The sequence below is a fragment of the Brachycentrus maculatus genome, unplaced genomic scaffold (genome assembly GCF_059751285.1).
Source record: "Brachycentrus maculatus isolate JH-2025_06_01 unplaced genomic scaffold, ASM5975128v1 h1tg000117l, whole genome shotgun sequence".
In the NCBI taxonomy this organism is placed as follows: Eukaryota; Metazoa; Arthropoda; class Insecta; order Trichoptera; family Brachycentridae; genus Brachycentrus; species Brachycentrus maculatus.
Window position 1 is genome coordinate 2891834 of NW_028280870.1, and position 17684 is coordinate 2909517.

Here is a 17684-nt window from a genome sequence, read left to right on the forward strand (position 1 = left end):
TATTTCTATGCCCTTTCACAATATGGCCAGACCTCCGTTTTGAATGTCGTAGAGTTCTAACAGTGATGTTTTGTGTTGTTCGCAGTTGAGGCGGTGGATGCAGAGAAGGCACGATGGGCAAGCTGCTGTCCAAGATTTTCGGGAACAAGGAGATGCGCATCCTCATGCTGGGACTCGATGCAGCCGGCAAGACTAGTATCCTTTATCACCGACCGCATTCAGACCAACATCACTGCGAACCTGAAAGCGTCAAAATACAACTTAATGAAGTTGTTGAATAGGAATAAACAAATTTTAGACTGAATCGCCGAGTAAATTAAGTTCTTATCACAATGTTAGGCTGATTAAATAGATAGAGAAGGGTATTTCGAGGTAGATTAGATGTGTGCAGCGAATGGATAAAGACTAAGAGTATATTTGGCAAATGTGAATGGGAAAGCGGAACGAGAATGGTAACGAAAGACTGTGGACGTGTGGAGTGAATGGATGATGATGGAAAGACTAATGGTGGGGACTGACCGAAGCCATTTTGTCGTAATGTAACATGTTACGATGCGAGCATTCGTATAGTCAGTACAGCGAGCCACGAGCGACGTTACGACGAAATGCTCCGGTAAGTTCCCACCTTTAGAGAGTATGTTTGGCAAATGTAAATTTTAGGATTTCTGAATTTAGTCAATTTCTCTTTGATTGTGTAACATGATAATATATTTTGGTGGTTTCCTTTTATCTTGTTATGTTTTCATTGTTGTGTGTATAAAATTTATTTTCTGTTTTTTTTTCCTATAAGGCATGTATGTACGCTGTAATTGCCTTTAGCCGTGTACGTAAGATTAAAACAAATTGACTGGTTTAAAAAAAAATGTTTCCTTAATTATAAAATTCAGCTATTCTGTACAAATTGAAGCTTGGCCAATCAGTGACCACCATTCCCACAGTAGGATTCAATGTGGAGACTGTCACGTATAAAAATGTAAAATTTAATGTCTGGGATGTCGGCGGGCAGGACAAGATCCGGCCGCTGTGGAGGCACTATTACACAGGTAAATCATTATTTATTAAATTAAGTATGTAATTCATACATGTAAACATCATATAAAAGTAATTAATTATATTAAATATGTACGACAACATGCAAATCACCAAGTTACACTTTTGTTTTAATTACATGGCCGAACAGATCAGATAATAATAACAAATTTGAATTACATTAAAATATCAAGTTTTGAAATAGAAAAATGAGAGCGTGAAATCTCGCCAAAATTTAACTATTGGCACCACAAAATAGGTGACTGTCAATAATCTTCACTTCATCAACGTTTCTCTGACCAATTCCGGAAAGAAACGAAACCGACAAACTCCTTAGCTTAACAGTATCTTCACCCTTTCATGGTGTAGACATATGGTTATGAATTGATTTATCAATATAACTCCATTATCTTTGAGCTTAGACCACACACACCACTACCAAAGCACTATTCATACACTTACCTACACAAAATATTAATCACTCGCATAATTTATATGCATCGAAAGTGTTTAAAAGTTACTTATCGAAACCGGAGGACTAAAATCTGGAATGCATTTTCTTAGAAGATATTTGCCCTTTTCAATTGAAAAAAAAGTTTGCCTCATTTTGAATGTTTTTGCCTGCAAATTGATCATTATTCACAGTGATCATTGATCACTCTTTATCTATCAAATCTTTATATTTCTAAAATAAAAAAAAGTTAAGTTATAAAATAAACAAAATTTAAAAGGTTTTTTATGTTACGCGTAGTAAAAATGAGCGTTATCATGTTTCAGGGACCCAAGGGCTAATATTCGTGGTGGACTGTGCGGACCGAGACCGGATAGATGAAGCGCGGCAAGAGCTGCATCGGATCATCAACGACCGGGAAATGAGAGACGCCATTATACTCATCTTCGCCAACAAACAAGACCTGCCCGATGGTAAACAAAATTAACACATTGTTACAATGATTAAAGAAAACACTTGTTTTTATACCACTTGAGTTTTATTAAAGACTACTAGTTTCAGAAGCTAAACTTCCATAATTCAGGTCTGTTATTATTCAGACATGTTTTACCACAAAGTTAATGCCGAAACAATTAATGAAAATAATACTTTGTTGTCAAGCAGTTTTTTCATCAACCCTGACCCTAATTAGTACACTAATTATGGTTGTATACTTATCGAAAGTAACCGAAAACCTAATTCCGTTCTGTATATTTTTTTTGGTGTCTCTCGCGCCCTACCAAAAGTAAGGAATAGAAAGCTTATAAGAGCCTCCCGTTCCCTACGAGCAGTATGTAAAAGACGCTTTTAAGCGTTTCCCGTAAACAATAGTTAGTAAGAGAGAGAAATTTGTGCACTGATTAGCTTCATTAGGTTTTTTCAGTGATTTTTCTTTTAACACGTTGACTGCCAACTAGGAGATGCTTTGTAGATTGCGTTCTTTGCTAGGACGCCTACTACGAGTTATCTCGTACTGTATGTACTTGACATATTTCTAATATGGATAGATGGTTTCTGGGAAGAGAATCAAAATATCAATGCTAGCTCACATGAACAGAAAATTTATTAATAAATGAACAGAAAATATAATTATGTACTATAATTAGAGTTTTTAATAATATAATATGATTACAACATTTTGAGTGTGTCCAAATACTTGTTCACAAAATCTGGATTATCTCCAATTACAGGAGTTATTTTCATATTATTTTTTGACATCTCATCAAAGATGAAGAAGAATATGGAAGTCTGGGCATTTACGGGGCTGACGACCGTCATAGGCTGGTTTAAGTGATCACTTTACACATTGGTGAATGTTACACATGTGTAAAGTGATCACTTAAATCAGGCTATGACGGTCGTCAGCCCCGTAAATGCCCAGACTTCCATATTCTTCTTCATCTTTGATGAGATGTTAAAAAATAAGATAATATGATTAAATGAAATTGGCTTTTTAGACCAAATTCTGAAAATTGCCATGGCTGTCAACGTGTTGAAGAAGTAGTTATTTAATTCAGCTTTTAATTCAATCACTGCAGTTTTTATTTCATGTATGAAACAGAAAATATACTTAAGGAGTAAAATAATTGGTTGGATGATAATGATTGCTTCATAATAATCTACTAATAATGTCCACCGTTTTGTAGATGTGCGAATGCTTTTATTCTATTATTTTTTGTTTGTTTGTTTAAAGTTGTGTTGTAACTTGCAGCCATGAAGCCCCACGAGATCCAGGAGAAGTTGGGCCTCACGCGCATCCGCGACCGCAACTGGTACGTGCAGCCCGCCTGCGCCACCTCGGGCGACGGGCTCTACGAGGGACTCACCTGGCTCACCAGTAACCACAAATTATGAGGAGGTATACTAGACACCATTTTTATTCCCGATTACTCCCATAGATGTCAGTAGTATGAAGAATTGGCCACCTTTTAACCCATAGCAACACAAAGCTGGCGATTCGCTTTGTCTTTGAAATGATTTCATAAAAATATAAATAAGTAGATTTCACATTATGAACAAAAAAAAAATGCTTTTATGTTTAACTGTTTTTATTTTGTGTGTTATAAAGTTATTATAATAAAAAAAGTGTCAAAATTAAATATTGTGTTATATGAACAAATTATGTCATCTTCATTAGTGCTGCAATGGGTTAAGCCAAAAATTATACAGATGTCAACGGAGAAACTGATGCTTGAATTTCGGATATCACTCAGTCACAAACTGTGTGCCAAATGCGCGTTGGGCATTATCAAAGGTGTCCCAGCATATGTCGCTCACTCCTTTCAACAATGTCATATATCAAAAATCATAAATTTTCAGTTGTGCATGTTTTCAAAATGCCCAGAAAATGTACTATATCCCAGCAAAAGCTATTTTTATCTTAATATTTATCTGCTACAGGGCAGAAAGTGTTGTTTTTGCATTTTGAAAAAAAGGTATTGTTTAATTATTTTTTTAAATGTACTAAATATGTTTCAAATGGAGAAAAAACCTTCAGGTTTTACCTAAAAAGATCTGTTGAATTATTGATAATTTACATCTTATAATTAATTGTGATATTTTAAAAATTTATGTTTTAAAAATACTCACAGAGAAACAATGCGCATTAAATTAATTTTGTTTCCGCGAAAAGTAAAGCTGTGACAATAGGCAATAAATTGATACAAGTATAATGCATTGCATAACTAAAAAAATTTAAAAAATCACATCCCTACTGTATTCCTTTGAATGCTGGATGTCGGCAATTGTGTCGGCTTGTTTGATCTGCAATGTTATGCATACGGCGTGAAAAGGAGATGAACATTAAGCGAGCAGCATTTACTTGTTAGTCGTTTAGTAAGTGATATTTTCATAATGTTGCTTACATTAAATAAAATCAGAGATATTTTCGTCGCGCCGAAGATAAAACAATGTTTATAAATTATTGAACACATTTTTTATTTGAATTTATTTTTTATCTAATAAAGTTACATTTTTGTATACAATTTAATACAATTTCTATACATTTCTACTTAATACAATCTTATAATTTTAGTTGCGCTGAGCCTCTCCAAAAAAGAGACTGAGCTTTTGTGCTTGGAGAAGGACTTTTTTTGTTGTTAATAGTATCATGTTATACATTTAATAAAATATTACTGGGGAACATATATTTTTATGCGGTGCGAGGGAGTTATCTTGTTAAGTTTTCCATTGTATAGTCTGTATGTGTTTGTAGTGTTCGTGTAGTTTATTTTTTAAAGTTTTTGTGTCTTATTTATGTTCAAATCATGGTTTTTCTGGAATGGTAACTTCCTCACTCTACTCCTCCATGATCATTCTATTTATGGAGTCCTCGCATTAATATAATGGGCAGTGTGTTGCAGGTTGAGGTGGTGCGGGGGGCGGCGGAGGCTCCGGAGGGCGCAGGGGGCTCCAGGGGCCGCGGGGGGCTCCCCTCCGCGAGGCGCGCGACCCCCCTCTCCCCGAGAACTAACTCTAACTCAGTGCTAACCGAGAGAGCGGTGTGTGTAGTGCGTACCCACGGATATTATATTACACCATGCCATTTAATTTTACCTAAACATTATTATTATTATTATTATTATATTATATTATTACAGACATTGTATATTATTAACTTGGACAAAGTATTTAATACTTTCTATATGTCAATTGGTGCGATTCTCTAACTCTTGCATTAATGTTAAATAGTTCATTTGGTCCCGCCCCCTTTACTGACAGATGGTAAACAGATGTTGATGGGAAAAGTAGGACCTTTGACCAATAACGAAGCAATAAATATTTAGGTTATTTTTTTGTTATTTATTATTTTAATAGGTGCAAATCAAACATGGACATCTTCATGTTTTTCTTAAAAATCTAATAGTTATAAAAACAATATTTTATATGTATGATTCTTATTTGGAAGGAAAATTGATAAACGCTGTGTTTTTTGAGAGCAAACTACCATTGCGTGAGTTTATATGTATTTGTCATACCTTCCATAAGCATTCTTTTCCTTCAACTGAGTATCTGTATTTTAATTATTTAAAAAAAACGAATTACAATTGCGTACAACTTTTAATTGTAATAGTTGTTTTGAGTCAGTGCCTGATTTGTCTAGTTTTGATTTGTGCCTAATCATTTGTCGGTCAATTCATCTCGGACTTGTTTAATTTTAATATACTGGTTTGAGTACCCGAGTGTCTGTTTAGTATGTATATCGTGTAATTTAATTAGTTTTAATGGAATAGTTAGAGAATTGCACCAAACAGCTTCCACAGTATGTATTCTAAAGTGCGGGACGGTGTACATACAGTACAGTGTGGTTCATGTACCCATCTTCTCTAATTGTGTCTAGATTATTTGTATATAGGTTTGTGCGCAATCGCGTGAAGGTTGCGCACTAACCATTTCTAGATAGGGTCGATTGCGATTAGATCGTACAACAATTCCACGGTGTTAAATTTAAGATATAACAATTTAAAATAATCTTTGTCAACTTCAGGTCTTGTCAGGAATAACTTTTGTTGTATAAACTTATTACTATATTCTTACTATAGAGCCCCGCGTTCCTCTTCCAAATACCTAGTATATTCTCTTACTGCGCTTTAGGTTCTGTACGGCAGTACCTCGGTGTTTAAGTTATTACTCATGTTAGGGTCTTTTCGCATAATTATATTAAAAATCGAGCAATAATTACGATGATTATGGTTTATTTTGTTTTATTTCTTATGATATTAAATTTCTCTAAAATTAGGACTTTAAAAATTACCTACAAAAAGATATTGTTCCTCGCTTTGAAATCTGTGACGTAGCGGTTGCTTTGTTTTATTTGCAATACTCCATTTTTGAAATATAATTGTATTTTATTAAAAAAAATATTAGGAATATTATTATTGTTAGCCACCTGATGTGGCTCATCGCCAAATACAATCGCATATGCCAGAAACGAGAAGCCAACCAGTCTCTCTCAGTTAGTAGTCTCGACGCTTAGCACGCGGCCGGGAGGTGAGAGATAACAATTTTGTAGTCATTTTTCAAAATATTCGAACAAGTCACTTCGTATTTTATTATTTTCAAAATAGAAAATTATAAATGGAAACATGTTATTTGCACATTTTTGTTAAAATTGTAAAAACACGCTTGAAATATTTAATAAATTAAACCCTAGACGACAGGCCTTGTTTCAATGTACTTTATATGGAACTATCTTAAAATGTATGATGGTAAGAAAGTCTGACATTTTACCAAAAGCGTTTACTAAAAATATTTAAAAATAAGCGCAAATGTTTTATTGAGAACTTTATATAAGATACGAACATAAATATTGGTAAAAAACTAAGAGACGCGCTAGTTGTCACTATATTGTTTACATGTGTCGCCTCGGTGTTCCTCGCAGATTGAATTACAGTTGTAAATTTTACAAATATCCCATAATCTAGGGTTATAACAGTATTGGTGATTTATGAAAAGACCCTTTTAAGGTTAGGTTATATTTATTTACTCCAAATAGGCAAAAACATGTCAATTATGATTAGTCCCTAATGAATCATTATAGTTACTATCGAATAATGGAAGTGAGATACAAATTGCTGATGTGAGAATGCAAATACTTTTCGGGTTTATTTATTTTTACTGACGGGTTGTGTGAAATTTAACACTGTCGAATTGTGTATAGGTTCTGTACAGTCTGTCGATAGATGTACCAATTTTGCGCAGTTATAATCAGTGCCTTCTATGTTAAACGCATACTAACCGTGAACTAATTTTGCCAATATCTTGTCGGCTGTTATTTGTAAACCAGTTATTATAATATCCGCACGTGCCGTTTGTTGAAATTTGCCGCAAATGTATATTTTATCAAATTTCATTACTACAGTAAAAGTCTATTAATTAGAACAGGAATAATTTGTAATTTTCGCCATGTTCCCAAAATTGATATTTTGTAATAAATTGTGTGAATAATTTGAAATTTCATTATTTTGTTATTTTAAAAGTTTTTATTTTCTTCAAAAAGTATTTATAAATTCTTCTATTAATTTTTTTCATCATTATCATTGCTAAACTGCGGATACAAAAAAAATCTGTAAAAAGTTACGATTTCTGTTCACCGCATGTTTCCCTTATGCTATATGTAAGTATTTCCAAAATGTTAACAACATAAAAAAAAACATATAAACCCATCAGTACTCGAGACATCTGTATTTTTAGATGCGTCTGAAAAATACCCAATATGAATTCCATCAGTGCGAGGGAGGTGCATATGTATGTTTAAATATATCTCCTGTAAAATTCCATGTTTCTACTACTGCAGATGATATATATAACATGAGATTAGGGAACTTGTGAAAAAAGATATATTCTCATTTGAAATTTGATATACAATCAGCGCAATTTTTTTTTCTTTATGCTGTGAAAGTAAACCAGTTTTGTAATATTTTCCAGTTAATTTCTATTTTAAAAAAAAATATATACTTTTTATTTCAAAAATAAATATGCCGCGAAAACTTTCCTCGCACAGTAAGAAGAAATCCAAATTGCAAAACTTTTCTTAAAAATTTGGATTCCTCGAATATGGAATTAACAGACTTTTACTGGGCGTAGGACGTGGGATATTTACTATAGAGGCACTGGATATAGTACTGATTGTGTAACCGCGGGACTGGAGTATTGGGTGCCCGGCATAACGACCACTAAACACAAATGATTCCATTCCCCTTTGCAACAGTGATGAGAGTAACGATTCCAATTGGTAGAAAAGCCGTCGTTAGGTCCATATGTTAATTCAACCTGCCAAATTGTTTGGTTAGTAATTTTATACTTTTATGCGTAACTTTAGTGAAAGACGATATTTTCTAATCCCTGATATTTCCCGTCTCGTTTCGCCGCATATTGCCGGCGTAGTGTAGTGATTAGCGCGTCACGCCGGGCCATTCCGCCTGACGATGTTCCTAGCAGACTTGCCTTACCCACGCTATAATGATACGTGTACTTAACGTGGTTTCAAAAAGTTCATACGAGTGACATCTATGTGACTTATTAGTTAATTGTATTTTTCTTCTAATACTTATCTACACCCGATGGTACATAGGGGGCTACACTGCACCGACGCAGTTATATCTCCATTATTGATGACTCGGAAGCTATGATGATATTAATTGTAAAAATAGGAAATATAAATGTTAAGCTACTGTGTTCGGCCATGCTCTGTGTATCGGGTTTGATTTCAAGGGGGGTCTTAATAAATATAAGAGTGATTTTTTACTCTTTTATTAAATATCATCCTAGACTGGTACCTGCACAGGACTGACTAATCACCCTGTCTTCACATAGTAAACCATGATCAAGATACCACTACATCGATGAGATGCTGTGCCCTATGCGTTGGGCGAAGATGAGGGTTGAAAGAAATGTATATTTTCACTCCTATTTTTTCACAAGCATTTAACATTACCATTTACGCAGTATCCAGCGTCATCAAAAAGTAATATTGAAAGAAAAAATGTTACTTTTGCGGTGGGCAGAGTGAATGGAATGTCACACTCGTCTGACCTTTCCATCACTTCTAGCCTTCTACATCGCCTTCTACATGCCCTCCGATTGCATACATATCAAGTTCTGACTAATTTGGTCATGCTTGGTCATCCTAGTTTTGTTCTCCCATTTATGTTTTACTAAATACATATTCTCTCTTAGTCATCTTCTCATTACAATCTTTTAAGGCAATAATGTTCTTTCTCCCGCATTGGGGCATCTGCGGTGTGCACAAATCGCGCGGTTTAACGTGTTAAAAATCGGTTTTAAGTTTCCATTAAACTGTGAACCTTCAGTCAATTGATAATTTTCATAAAAAAAATCCACTGTGTCTTACTTAAACCATTGTTAAAATTAAACTATAGTTGGTTAGTTAACAATTAACTAATATTATTTAGATAACTTTGATGAGCTTTTTGAAACATCTGCGTACATATTACGACATAATCCGTTGATTGCCTACAAGTATGTATTACTTTAGCATAATACTTGTGATATCTTTAGACACTAAATTCAACTATTACCTGTATCCAATATATCAAATCCTGCACTTATAATATTCCTACATTTATCCCGCTTTGGCGCAAACAAATTAAATCAATTTTTCCTTTGTTTTATATTTATATTTTCTTATCGCTTATAGCATATTCAAAATGTAAATATCTTCATATTTATTTCTCGATTGAGATTTTTTCATATATCGTTGTGTGAATACAAGTATTTTTTTTTTTTATTGAAAAAAATGCATATTTTGATTGAATCATAATTTTTTTTTATTGAATGTAGAATATGGTCATGTGTAGAACACAACATTTGGCAAATGTGTCCCTAGACCGTGTTGATAAACATTCACCCTTTTGGCAAAATCGCTATCCATATTTCATCATAACTGTGGCTGAATTTCATGTTAAATTTTCATATTTACATTTTTCTATACAAATTTCGGCATTGACATCTATGGTGGAAAATTTTAAATCAATTGATTATTGCAGCGACCTTTACTTACGCATAACTTTGATTAATTCAATTTAGAAGATTTTATTTTATTTTATCCATCTTAATAAGTTTGTATTATTTATCTTCAATGAGTTCAAAGAGATTTGTATACATTCAATCACCGCTTTATTAAGTGTCTTAAATTGTCTATAGAGTATTGTATTCACACAGCAATAATTATATTAATATTACGTTTCTATATGTGACGGGCAAGATCAGCTAACGTGTTTTGTAAACAATTGAAATAATGTAGAAATATAAAGTTTGTTTGTAAAATAAGATTGAATCTTGAGCATGATACCAATCAGTTCCGTTGTGTATATTATGAATGCATCGCCGCTATTCATTTACATTAGTTCAATGCCAATTATTGAGAGCAAATTGTACGTAGTTTATCTATATCAATACGAACAGGTTACAAATATTGAAAAATTGAAGATATATCGGTGATTAACTTAGCAATCTCCGAGTGAACCATTGAGAGCTATATCGCTTAGAGATAATGTATGAAAAACAGACTGCAAGAACAAACTCTAAAACGATGGAATGATTTGTATCGATACAAAGAACGATGCGATGCAATGATATGGCAAGTTTTACCTTTTGCCATTTTAGACAACAATTTTAGGGAATGAATGAAGACAAAATTACAAGCTTAAAGAAAAAACACTCATTCGTTTTTTAATTGAAACATAATGAATTCCTTTATGATGTAGTAAAATATCTTGTTTACAGGGAAAATCACCTCATAAAACTAATGAAAAAAATTTTGTATCGTAGATTTACAAAAAGCACGACACATCCAATCGCAGTGTTTAGTAAATTTATATATAATAAAATAATTGTCAGAGTTTGACTGTAAATGAGCGGAGACAGACGAGTGTGGCTTATATTAGCCGAAGTTGAAGCACGTGTGTGCAAACATGTGAGACGCTGAGTGGTTAATAAGCAGAGTACTTGTTCTTGTAGTAAGTCGAGAGTGTACTAGCTGGAAACGATTCAGTCCGAGATTGCTGTAGGTGTTTGTTAGCGAGACCCTTTTACGATAAAGGGTAGATACAGGTTGCTCTTTGTTGCCACCCAGTTCTCCCCTGTCCGACACGCCTAAAGCGATAATTATTTTTGTTATTTAATTGTTAGGTACTATTGGCGGTAACATTACTGTAAATTACTAAAACCTTTTCATTTCTTAGATAAATATAATGAAAGCATCGCTTAGCCAATAGGCGGGAAGTGAGTTGTTAAAGGAGACAATATTTCCTTATTGCAAAGTGTCCTCTGTATGGGGCGACACGGACGGTGCTCCTTCACATAATCCCATGTTCAAACTACCTTATTTTGCGCTTCGGTCGTAAGTCGAGTGTTATAGATTTATATGGAAGGAAGCGATACTGTATCGAAAATAAACATGTTTAATGATAAAACATTATTTTAAGAACTCGAATTCCATCGCACCATGATATAATTTACTTTCTAAATAAATATTTTTTATTTGTATGTCTATTGAGTTTATTCGCTACATTCCGGATTTCTGTAATTATTATTTATGAAAGAAAATTCACCTTTGATTTATTTCCCTTATTAATAAATTATTTTCCTTAGATTTAGTTAGAGCAGATTCTTTACCCGGCAAACTCGGTCGCTTATCTCGGTACTTATTCCAATATTTCTGTATCCCCGATGCATCTTAGAATGTATGTATGCGGGCGCCGAGTTTGCCTCGGTAAATGATTCGCTGAATTTGCCAGCGCAGTGTACACTGTATGTATATACTGCCAGAGTCCTCTCATCCATTGTATTTTCAAGAAATATGGGATTATAATAAAAAATTATCAAAGCGAAGACTGTTCATTCTTATATCCCATTCCCATAGGAACTGATGATCCCAGAATATTAAAAGGTGGAGACTGACCGGAGCATATCATCCTAACATAATGTCGTAACATCCCTCGCAGCGAGCATCACCGAGCATCCGAAACTATGGATGGAGCGCTCGGCTCGGTGTACTGACTGCCTGAATGCTCGCATCGTAACGTGTTACGTTACGACCAAATCCTCCGGTCAGTCTCCACCTTAATAAGAACAAATTTAAGTTAAGTACAAATGGTAGCCAGAAAAGCAGTGCAGTGTGCACTATCTATCTTACTGAGTCGTGCCTACCTTACTTTACTGCCTACCCTTATCAAAAACTGTTTGCACACCACTGGATAATACATCTTCTTCTGTTCGTGTCGCATCAGGTCCCCCTGACATCGACTATCACTTGAGAGTAATTGTCCTTGTCTCGGGCAGCTCTAGACAGTCCTGATCTTCCAATCTGGCATATTCTGGAGCCAGGAGATCTGTCTTCTGCCCACACCTCGTCGACCCTCTATTTAGCAGTACATAACTAACATTTATTTGGATAGTTAATCATAAAATCATTGAACAAATTTTGTATATAATTTATTGTGTAAAAAAAATATCTTTACAAAAGAAGAAATAATGTACATATAATAAAATTAACATGTTAATAAAAACACTTCTAAAAATGTATTTATTTGTCTTTAGAATTAATTGACAATTTGTTTGGGTTGAATTTAGCCAACACGTACAGAACTAGAATATTCTAGAACACACACAATTATTATAACAGGAATCAAATACAATAAAATTAAAAGGACAAGTAAGAATTTTCCGTATGTCAATGCTTCATTTGCCTGGAAACAAAATGTAAATTTTAGAAATAGATATTACGATAAATGGCCTAGCATTGTATATGTATTGATATTAAACACTTCCGCATTACAAATATAATAGCAAAAGCTAATCTGGTAGTACATAATGGAGTCCTGGTACCAAACCAAATAAATGGAGTTGACAAAATAAGGATTAAAGTATGAAAACTGTCAAAATATGATCTCTCAGACGAATGTGCAGCAAAATGGTGTATGATAAGTGTCGAATAGTGAAATAAGGAATGAATGCAAGGCTGAGACAAGTATTATCAATAAAGTTAAAGGTGTGTTACATGTGGAACGAATGAGTGAGGAAAGAACAGTAAAACAAATTTACAAGGCGAATGTAGTTGGAAATAGGAGCAAAGGAAGACTGAGGAAAACTTGGCATAAGCGAGTTTGTCAAATATTTGAAAAATGGTCAGGAATCGAAGAGGAATAATCGGAGGGTATGTATGTATATCTCCTCATACATACCGCATGAATGTTGAATTAGGAGCAAAAAATGTTTGCAAAGTCAGTGGTGTGGTGTTCTCTATGGTTCATTTTAAGACTTTGATGTTACATATGTAATTAACTACGCTTTACTTCTCTCTTTCTGGAGGATTCGAAGAGCCAAGATGAGGATCTTCTCCGCTGCTCTTCTAACGAGATCTGTATTGTGGTTGATGTCACTGGCTCTTGTGTGGCATATCAGCATGGCCATGCGGCTGTCATCCTCAGTCACCTTGCCTGAACATGGAAACACGCCACATAACACGATCTGTATAAAACTTCTACCTCTGGCCCTAATCCGCACCCAATGGTGCAAAGGACAGAAATGTTCTACATACTTCCTGAAAGTCATCAGACACTTTTTAATTCATTCCATAGTCTGATCGCTTTCGTAGCTTAGGTTGCTTGGTATTCATCTTTAGGACTTTGGTTTTGGGGGCGGGTATAGAGAGTGGGAGGTTGCCTTGTCGGTGCAGGTGGTTTCCTAATGGGTTTGCGGTCCCCTAGTAGGATTATCAACTTTCCTGCCGCTGTCACCCTGGGTATTAGAACGTGGTAGTGGATTGTACACACTAGTTAGTATTACAACTTACATGCCCCGCTGACAGTGATAGGGACTTTGAAAGCATTAGTAATCATTTTGATCTTTGATCGCTATAAACCTTATATGAATGATTAAATACCAATAAAAGATTCAATAAAAATGTCAAATGGATGGGTCTGAATGGAAACCAAGAGTTTATAGAAACTGGTATAGACCAGACCTGGGAATGTGGCGGGAGCTTTCAGATTCTAGATTCTAGGTTTTTTTGGGTAACCTTAAGCAGCTGCTTAACAACTTAAAACAAAAACGCATTAAGAGTGTCAGAAATGAAGACTCTAAGGAGTATATTAGGCAAGAGTCTACGAGATAGAATAAGGAACAACAGGATAAGAGAAATATGCGGGATTGAAGATGTTGTTAGGTAGGAAGACAATGAAAAAGACAATTTCCCATACACAGGCCATGCCTCAGTGGGATATTTTATATTTAAATATAATAGAATATTTTGTTTACTTGTAATATATTATATTATATTGTTAAAATGCAAATGATATGCGCATGTGAGGAGAATAGAACCATCCAGACTCCCCCACATTGCACTACATGACTAACCCCATGGTATACGACTCCCGGGAAGACCACCAAAGGGGTGGATTGATCCCTCTTAAAAAACTAAAGAAATTGGGTATTTTACTTGGTTCCTTGGGCAGTTTTGGCAGCGTGGAGATGGTGAGCGTGGTGGTGTCCAGTGCACGGTGCGCGTGCTCCGAGATAACCTCCGTCATGACCCGGCGCGACCGCACCAGCGCCTGCTCTAGCGGGGAGCTGGCGCGCCGGGCGTCCTGCGTGTCAGTCATCAGGTCCTGCGCAGAGTCTGTCAGGGTCGCCTCGCTCTAGAATGTTTTCCTTTCATTAAATTATCAAATGGTCATGTGGCACACATGTCTGAGGATAGATGGACGAAAAAAGTGCATGACTTAGAACAGGACGTAGAAGCGCAGGTAGGCCCCAGACAAGATGGTTCGATGACATTAAAAAAGTGGCGGGCCTGCACTGGAAGAGTTGTGTCTAACAGACAACTGAAGAAGTCCAAGAGGAAACCTTTGTTCAATACTGGACGCAAGAAGGCTGAAGTAAGTAAGTAAAAGGTAATTTATCAAATTCAAAGCAAACAACAATCTCCTAGAGACAACTTTTAGACGTCTCGACAGACAGGTGTCTTTTTATACAAAGGCAATAACATATTTTTTGCATGGACATTTACTGGACTTGTGACCTATCTTAATAAAATGTATTGTTATGGTTATAAAATGTATTGTTCTATATATAGATGTTCTATATATAATGGTATACCATTGGGTGCGTATGAGGTTTTAAAAGAAGAGAATGTATCCAATGTGACAGGTAGACTAATAATAATATATTTTGGCCATTCATCCATAATCACATGGGGGGATTGTTAAAACCATAAACCCTGAAATAACTTTATGTTTATGTGAATGCATATTTGTAAAAACGTACCTGTTTTTTAATTTCCTTTTTGCCCTTCACAACTCTCTGAATAGGGCTAAAAAAACATTAATCAAAAGAAATTAGTGAGAGAAATGATTATTTTCAGCATCGTATCAAAAATGAAATGTTTGTAATAATGTATTCTCAATTTATTTGTTTCACAATGACGCTTTCTTTTCTACTTCTAAAATCTGCCACTTACTTTAATGACACTGTTTGAGCTTTGATGATGTTTTTGAGAATGCGGAGTGCTCTTTCATACACTTCTTTCAGCATAGTCCTCACATGTAACTTGGTATCAGCCAGGATTGTTCGCCCCAACACCGCATTCAGTGCTGATCGTACTGGGTCAGGCTATAATAATATTCCATCAAGATCAAATCGTATGATAGATAATTGAAACTTATTTTACTAGATAATGGATTTTAAATATTCACCTCTGGAAAATATTATAGGAGTATTCCATTAAAGTGAAGGATGATGATACATCCAATAATATATTCACCGCACTCGTAATTCTTAAAAATACTACAGAACTTTCTTTTGAACACAGCAAAAATAAGTCTATCTTAATCTATCCTTTTATTTTTCATGCTGTATGCTAATGTTTGCTATATTGACGTAAATATCCGACATATTGATCATCTATATTATAGATATAAATAAATACTTGACTATAATTTAGATGTTTTAGATTCTAAAAAATCTAAATTATAGTATTTGCTTGATTTTCATATAAAAACATATGATAGATATCATATCGTACTGAATTAAAATGTCTTTAATTGATATTAGTAATGTTAGTAAATAACCACTCACCGACTACTTCTGTCTACCGGTTTCGAGACGTACCCGTCTCTTCGTCAGGACATACACTACAATTTAACAATCATGCGAACAACACTACACCACACCCACTTAGTACTATTCACATACACTATCACTACACATGCAAAACATGCAGAGCGAGTTGTTAGTCCCACCATGCTTTTGGGAAACTAAATAATAAAGTAAAAATGTAATATAAATATACGCAGGTTGGAAACTATATTAGGATTCAAAGAGAAGGGGGTAGGTTCTGGGAAGTGGGAGGAGTTGAGTTAGGAGCTGATCGGTTCAGTGCTACGTCGAATAAAGGGCTGTATGGAAAATTTATTTGGTTGTTTATTAATTGGATGTTATTTTTAATGGATTTTCTAATGTGAAACATTTCCATATTATTTAATTTTAACCCTTTATCATTTGTGTGTAGTATTTTTACCCCTGTTTCTTTATTAAATTCGTGATTGGACTCTATCAAATGATTTGCAAATTCAGAAAAATTATTATTATTTAAGCATCTTATGTGTTCCTTTATCCGAGTATTGAAATTTCGTGTCGTTTTACCGACGTATACCGACGTACAGTTATCACACTGTAATTGATATACTCCCGAATTATTTAATATGTCATTTCTATCTTTATTATTTAATAAGATTTTACCGATATTATTGTTAGTATAAAATGCAGGCTTAATGTGATTTGGAAAATATTTTGATACTTTGTTAGACATATTATTTACAAATAGGATTCTTATTATTTTATTATTTACAAATAGGATAAGTAAAATATAAAATACTACACACAAATGATAAAGGGTTAAAATTAAATAATATGGAAATGTTTCACATTAGAAAATCCATTAAAAATAACATCCAATTAATAAATAACCAAATAAATTTTCCATACAGCCCTTTATTCGACGTAGCACTGAACCGATCAGCTCCTAACTCAACTCCTCCCACTTCCCAGAACCTACCCCCTTCTCTTTGAATCCTAATATAGTTTCCAACCTGCGTATATTTATATTACATTTTTACTTTATTATTTAGTTTCCCAAAAGCATGGTGGGACTAACAACTCGCTCTGCATGTTTTGCATGTGTAGTGATAGTGTATGTGAATAGTACTAAGTGGGTGTGGTGTAGTGTTGTTCGCATGATTGTTAAATTGTAGTGTATGTCCTGACGAAGAGACGGGTACGTCTCGAAACCGGTAGACAGAAGTAGTCGGTGAGTGGTTATTTACTAACATTACTAATATCAATTAAAATGTTTGACCACAAAGTAAATGCTTTGAATATAAATAATATAAAATGTCTTTGTTGAGCAAATTAAAATCTCCATCTATTTTTAATATTCTGTATGACTCTAATATAGCTAATTATCTTGTTGAAAGCATTATGCACCTTTCTGATCATAGTCTATCCACTTCTCAGGAGAGAACACTTTCCATTGCTCCACATAACATATCGTTTTTTAGTAATTCCTTTTCTATCCTAGCAACCTGACTATGGAATCAATGAATCTTTAGTGCTTTCCCTTGCTTTTCAAGATAGATGTTGGTAC

The 17684-nt window shown here is 34.5% G+C and overlaps 2 protein-coding genes across 4 annotated transcripts in view; one reads left to right on the forward strand and one right to left on the reverse strand.

The window, feature by feature from the left end:
* Positions 1–11872, forward strand: part of Arf6 (ADP-ribosylation factor 6) — a 59916-nt gene extending 48044 nt beyond the window's left edge. For 2 of the 3 annotated variants that reach the window (XM_088259389.1, XM_088259391.1), the window contains exons 3-7: positions 86–195; positions 888–1043; positions 1807–1953; positions 3231–3377; positions 4872–11872. In XM_088259389.1, the coding sequence (XP_088115515.1) occupies positions 114–195; positions 888–1043; positions 1807–1953; positions 3231–3373 (528 nt within the window). In that variant the 5' untranslated portion in view covers positions 86–113 and the 3' untranslated portion in view covers positions 3374–3377; positions 4872–11872. The remainder of the gene's footprint in view (positions 1–85; positions 196–887; positions 1044–1806; positions 1954–3230; positions 3378–4871) is intronic. The other variant, XM_088259390.1, reaches the window with a different exon arrangement.
* A 591-nt stretch (positions 11873–12463) lies between these two features.
* Positions 12464–17684, reverse strand: part of LOC148309857 (uncharacterized) — a 48735-nt gene continuing 43514 nt past the window's right edge. The window contains exons 8-12 of the mRNA XM_088259385.1: positions 15501–15652; positions 15308–15353; positions 14481–14679; positions 13336–13479; positions 12464–12729 (exon numbers count right to left, since the gene is read on the reverse strand). Coding sequence (XP_088115511.1) covers positions 12722–12729; positions 13336–13479; positions 14481–14679; positions 15308–15353; positions 15501–15652 — 549 coding nt within the window. The 3' untranslated portion in view covers positions 12464–12721. The remainder of the gene's footprint in view (positions 12730–13335; positions 13480–14480; positions 14680–15307; positions 15354–15500; positions 15653–17684) is intronic.